The following is a 6660-nucleotide window of genomic DNA, read 5'->3' as shown; positions in this document are numbered from 1 at the left end:
ATTATTTTCTACACGAAAACAAATGGCGCTAAACTCCGCGTTTGGTGGGAGGCGATTTGTTTTTGATTTATGTTGTTTTAAATTCAAAGCCTAATTGACCTTAAACCCCCTTCGATTGATTAATAACCTCATGAGGTGGACGGATTTTAGCCCCCCACGGTAATTAGATTCTTAAAAGGTCGATTCAAAATATTGAGTTGATTCGCAGAGTTCAGGCATTTCGGATTCAGAAGGCAAAAGATTTCTTCCCTTACATTACAACTATTTTCACATTCGTTTTATTTCAATATAAAAACATTCTAACAACTATTAAATTAAAACGATATTTACAATTGGATTTTTCTTCTGCTTTTTCGTGTATATATTTTATGTTTGCAATAATGATTGTTTGATATGTCGGCCTTATTTATCGCGTCGAAAATATGCATTAATATGGAAAATTATGGCTTTGACAGATTTTGTTCTATTTCTTGGGAGGGCTAAATTTATCATTTTTCTGAAAATTGGCCACTAGATTTTCATACGGACAAGCCATGTTTTGAAAAACGAACCTGCCAATAATAGAACTTACCTTCCATAGCCGATCTTTCTCTAATTTCGTGCTCGAAAACGAAAGAAATAAATTTACAAATATGTTCTTTGAGTGTTGTGCGTTTGTGATGCTATGCGTTAGTTTCTATTGCATATGTGTTCCGGTCAATGATTATGTTTTTTTTGCAAACAATAATGATAATGATATTTCCGTTATTCCCAATCACATGGTTTCAGAAAATATGGTGGCTGTGTTTGTGCGATTTTCTACACTTAAATGATCGAGTGTACACATGATTCTATCTTTAATTGTTTTCCATTACGTATGAATATTTATTTTTGTTGTGGTACAGGATGGTTTTCTTTTCTAAGATGTTTTATTTTTCTCGTCGAATTATCTTGAACTGTTCAAGTTTTTTCATGTTTTTTTGCTTTGATGAAGATTGATGAGAGTCTAATAGAATTTCGAAAGTGTCAATATTTTAGTATGAGTTGTACACTTTGAAAATCAATTTATCGATCTTGGTCTATTTACCTCACATTTAATGCAGTCCTGCCGCGAATGAAATAAAATATGTTTTGACATCTAAAGTAATATAAATGGTACTTAGTGCTTGCTGAATGATTTGTCTAAATTTTCTTCATTTTAAGAGAATTATTCAATTAGTGAATGAGAATATGCGTTTACACTTCCCAAATAAAGAAACCGTTCCTATCATTTTGATTTTTGTGGATCATTTCTGATGTTAAAATCCTTTCCATGTACTTGACATTTAGCATTCCTCATAGACCAACATAAGATTCATTCAACACTCTCAATGTAGCAAAAAAAATTAAAGAAAAATAAAACATTCGAAAAAATAGTGCGCATGGGGATGATAATTTTACCTAAAAAACAAATACACTATCGTTTAACAATCTCTTTCAGTTCGTCATTTTTAGATATCTTCTCTTCGTCTGCATATAAAAGCCGAAGTTTATAGGAAAAGAAAAGAAAAATATCGCTTGGTTTCAGTTTTTTTAATTTTGAAAAAAAATGTCAAAACCGTCATCCGCATTGTACTTTCACCGATTAGGTTTTGTCACTTGGAAGTCAATTTTTCTAAAAAATAAAAACCATGGCATGACAAATCAGTAAAAATAACGTGTCTTTCCTATACATCGTGTCTCGCCACAGACAGTAAGACTAAGATATTTCGCTAATCAATGTGGTGAATTTCCTTTTTCGCTCTCACGCTCGTCCTTTCAACTAAATTTAATAAATTAAACGTAAAATAAAAATACATATACAACAAAGTAGGGGACGGAGTTTCACGAATAGGCGGGGAGAGACATTCACTCTACGGGCAAGACATGGATCAATTTACAAGCTTTACTAAATATGATCGAAAGTACTTGATAATTGGCGGAATGCCCCCTAAGTATCCAAAACGAGGGCATATCTCAGGTTTCGTCCCATATTGTTCATAGAAGCAATTCTTTTGTCTTCCACGTGGCAGCTTCTTTCGCTTGTTTGTAGTCGTGTTCGTAATTTTGGAATGGTTTGTTTAAATCCATAACATAAAACAAAAAACTATGAAAACAAAAAAGAATTTGTACAAAAACTCTCGAGAGTTTGCGCGAATTAACCCAAAAAATAACAATCGATCCACTTATTACGCCGTAGTAGCTGCCGCCGCCGCTGCCGCAATCTGCTGCTGTGCCGCCGCTTGCGGTCCTCGCGGTTTGATCATCATGGTGGCCTTCTTCAGGGTGTAGTCCCAGCCCCTCCAGCGGAACCAGACGATTCCCTGCCGTGCGGTTAGATCCTGAGGATCGTGCAGGTACAGTCCGTTCAGACCTCGTCCGCAAGACTTCCACCACCAGCCGCCCTTTAGTAGACAAAAATAGTAAATTCATCTATTCACAGGTTTTGTTCAATTATAAAAAATGGAATTATCTCACCTTGAGCATACTGGCGCAGTTCAACGAGCTTCGGTCATTATCGCGGTTATACGTAGAGAAAGGACTGTTGTTAGAACCGTACCAAGGATCATTCAGGGAGTCGCCGGCGTTGCCCTCATAGCCATCAATTTCCAGTTTGTAGTAGTCTTGCTCTGAATGGATCTTGAAATGGGAGTATTGTGCGTACCTGTGAGTGAAAGGAGGTTGGAAAGTTATCAACACCGCAGGGCAGATCGCAATTATCTTCAAATACTCATAGCCTGATGAACATCAGATGATGTTGCAATATAGTAGTATCAAAATAAATCATTATCTTACATATATTCCAAGTCTAGTTAAATCAATTTAATCAGCAATTAAGTCGTTGAATAGTGAAAGATTTACATAATGTCGCAACGTAGATGTTTCCACAATATCAAATCGTGAACTATTTGTGCACTACGAATACATGACTTCAACAAACGAATCTGCAACGAAACGTCGCCAGAAGTGTGTCCAGGGTCGTCTTTGTTCGTTCGTCTTTCCACATGAGATTATGACTGCCCGATCTGTATACCTAAAGTTGTTGAAACTGTACGATGTCGAGACTACAAGTGTGTCAAACTGCATAACAGTGGTTATCCAATCTGAATTTGTCGAAAGATTAACATTTTGTACTTCTGTGAAGGTTTTATTATTTTATGTCCGCTTCGCTGGAAAGCTCCCCGACACAACTCGCTTTCCATCGCTCACCTCTTGTTTCCTTCGAAATCTTCCAGCTCGACCCGGAGCGAGTAGTCCTCATTGTTCGTCAGCATGTAAATGTTTTCGTTACCGAGCCAGAATTCCTTCGCCGGATCGCCGAATCCGTTCTTGTAATCGGCCCAGTCGCGGTTGAAGTTTTCTCGGGGCTCTCCAAAGTCGTCGCGTCGTTGAATTACCTATTTATTGAAAAACCGAAAAAGCTGATTATCATTGAACTGAATTTGGGATGTAAAACGTCTCATTACGGTCCATCCACCGTCGGCAACTTCCTGTTCGCAAAAGACCTTCAGGAACCAGTACGTTGTACCACGAATCTGCAGATAGTACACTCCGGATTGGCGCATTCCGGCGTTCATTAGGTCGGCACAGGAGAATCCCTGCAATATGGAAAGAAGACAAAACAATCGAAGATGTGTTTTAGATAGAAAATCACAAGGTTGAGGACTAGAAGAAAAACCCAATACTACACGACGCTTTTCTCTCATAGAGATTCGTATAATATTATGATTTAATTTCGAGCTATGTGTAGAGATAATAATCAGTATATTTAACCGAAATAAGCATTCATTACTTTAAATTTAATTTATAACAAATGTGTACTATACTAGGGGAACTGTTCCGATCTCAATCTCACTGTACATATATCCATCTCATCGCTAAACAAAGAAATACGGCACCAAATTCGTCGCTTCTTTTTGTCAACATGCGTGCTTACTGCTGAAAAAAATCACAAAATAATAAACAAACCAAATTCCTTTCCATTTCATTGTTTTTGATGGGATGGAAATAGGAGCTATGAGATGAAGTGGCGAACCGTTCCCCTATATATTGTACTATATATTGTCTTATTTGTCTTTAAATTTTGTCTTATTTGTCTTTGCTCGACAAAACCACGAGACCAATTCATTTTCGATTTTTTCCTTGCGAATTAAGTAATTCTATTTTCCTTCAAATCTGCTTTACCCTATATTTTTCAACCGTCTGATTTTTTAGGTTCACTGGCGGGACTCTGAATAGAGTAGAAACCTCTGGACCAGGCCTTTGCTGATACCGTAGCATAATTCCTTTGGAAGCAGTTTGCCAGACGTACACGGAACATGTCGTCCAAGAATACGCTGTTCCAACTGAATCAGAGAGAATTACATTCATAAATAGTCAAACAGGTCTCATGCTAACTAACATCGTAATAGTTTAAAGTCACTTTTGTCATTTTCTTGTCGGAGTCAAATTATTATGTCAGTTTTTATGCTATTTAGCCTGTGCGCCACCGCGCCACGCCGCCGCCGCCGACACTTATTGACGTACGCCGACGCCGGTCAAGGTGTCGGCGGCGCGCCATACGCCGATTGGCTCCACGCCGCCGAATTTCGTATTTCACGCCGATGATTGACCAACACAAAAATCACAGTATGTAGTGCGTTTGCATCTACCGGACCAAGGCAACCTATCAGGCATTGATTAAATAGCTGTTATACCTTTAGCAGATTTGTTTTTATCTCTGTCACTTTTACCGGCATTGGCGTGTTAAATGCTAGGTCATCCAAGAACTTCTTGGCAACAGACCTACAAATCAACGAGCGTAGCGATGAACTCCCTAATTTCATATGTAACTTCATGTGGAATAACCTCATTCTGGTCGCATTGGGTGGTTCATCATCTTTTTAAAGGTTTGAATGTTACATATCTTAATTGGTCTAGTGCTTATATTTGCGCCTACAAGTCAACACTATAACAGTTGGATCAGGTAGGATTTTTTAAACTTCCCTGAGCATGGAGTATCATTGTGATAGCCTCGTGATATGCGAATTCAAAATGGTAATTTGGCTTCTGGAGCTGGAGCACGATGGGACACGTGACCCATCAAATTGAACATTTCCTACACTTCTCCTTGTACTTCAATTGCCAGAATTGTTATAAAAATTACCAATGACATTTCTTGGTTTTCCTGACATAATACCTAAAGGATATCCTGGAGGAAGTTCTGAGGGAATAATTGAAGAAAGTTCTTAGAGTTTTGAGGAATTTTTGGATTTATCCTCGTGGATGATTGCCTGGAGAAAATTCTGAAGGAATTCTTGGAGGAATGTCCAACAAAATTTTTAAAGAAATTTAAGAATGTCGACAATTTCTTTAGGAGTTCTCTTGAAATTCGAACGGAGATATCCGAAATTTCGTCCTAGAATTTTGGAAGCAAATGGCGGAGAAAATTCCGAAGGAAATACTAGACGAATATCCGAGGCAGAGTAGAGACACTTACGCGAAGATAGAGAGAATCTCCTTTCAACAGTGTAATCCAACAGACTAATAAATAAATACGCAATACTTTATTTTGATAAACAATACCCATATAAATTTCTGGGATTTCTTGAAATATTTTCCGAAGGAAGTCCTGGAGAAAGTTCTGAAGGAATGAACCTGAAGAAATTGCTTAGAGTCTTGAGGAATTTCTGAATCCATCTTCGTAGTAATTTTTGGAGGATTTTCTGAAGGAATCCCTGGAGAAAATTTAGAAGGAATTCTTGGAGGAATGTCCAAAAAAAATCTTGAAGGAATCTAAGAATGTCGGTAATTCATTTGGAAATTATATCTGATATCTGAAAATTCGTCCTAGAATTTTGGAAGGAAATGGCGGAGGAAATTCCAAAAGAATTACTAGATAAATTTCGAGGGAATGGAATGCCTTATGGAATATCTGGAAAGATTCAGAGGAATTGTTAAAATAATTTCCGAAGGAATTTTCAAAAGTATGTGTGTATGTACAGTTATCCATCATTCTGGCTTGAGTCTTGCTCTGCGTACGGCTCCACCCAATATTACAGTCGAATTTAAAGACCATTCTGCTTTCAATGCACTGCTGTATGAAGGGCAAAAAACGGAGGCGGCAGACCCGTAAGCAGAGGTTCTTACGCGAAGCTCGCGGGATCTCCTTTCAACAGTGTAATCCAACACACTATTAAATAGATTCGCAATCCTTTTTGAGCTTTTCGAGGGGTAACTTCTTTGAGGAATGGCGCGTCAAATCCTTTACAACTGTGGGGAGTGTACCCATCTACATGGGTAGAAATTTTTATTTCCAATTCCAAACAGATTTTTTGAAGCAATTCCTGATGGAATTGTCAAGATCAATCTTAAAGCCTGTCCACGTTAAATTTCGGACATTCAGATAAGATCCAAATGTTTTTCAGCCATTTTATCAATTTGAACGAAGATGAAAACGTGCTAAATGTATCACATAAAGCGGATAGATTCAGCTATGCAAAAATTGATCTTCTCTGCGGTTTGTGAAAATTTTAAAAAATCGCATTGGAAGATGGGTGTCCGAGATTTAACGTGGACAGGCTTTAGAAGAATTTTTATAAGAACATCCAGAAGAATTTCTTAAGATATTTCCTAAGGTCCTAAGAAGTTCAGAAGCAATTCCTAAGGGAAATTTCAAAGAAA

General features: G+C 37.6%; 1 protein-coding gene across 2 annotated transcripts in view; it reads right to left on the bottom strand.

Moving 5' to 3' along the window:
• Positions 1 to 262: 262 nt before the first annotated feature.
• LOC134212833 (angiopoietin-2) overlaps positions 263 to 6660 on the bottom strand; it is a 645758-nt gene continuing 639360 nt past the window's right edge. For both annotated transcript variants that reach the window (XM_062691051.1, XM_062691052.1), the window contains 4 exons: positions 3465 to 3596; positions 3208 to 3395; positions 2476 to 2662; positions 263 to 2402 (listed from right to left, as the gene is read on the bottom strand). In XM_062691051.1, coding sequence (XP_062547035.1) covers positions 2187 to 2402; positions 2476 to 2662; positions 3208 to 3395; positions 3465 to 3596 — 723 coding nt within the window. In that variant the 3' untranslated portion in view covers positions 263 to 2186. The remainder of the gene's footprint in view (positions 2403 to 2475; positions 2663 to 3207; positions 3396 to 3464; positions 3597 to 6660) is intronic.

The sequence above is a fragment of the Armigeres subalbatus genome, chromosome 2, assembly GCF_024139115.2.
Source record: "Armigeres subalbatus isolate Guangzhou_Male chromosome 2, GZ_Asu_2, whole genome shotgun sequence".
Lineage (NCBI taxonomy): Eukaryota > Metazoa > Arthropoda > Insecta > Diptera > Culicidae > Armigeres > Armigeres subalbatus.
Note: the sequence above shows the minus strand (reverse complement) of the source record. Positions and strands in the feature narration are given on the sequence as shown.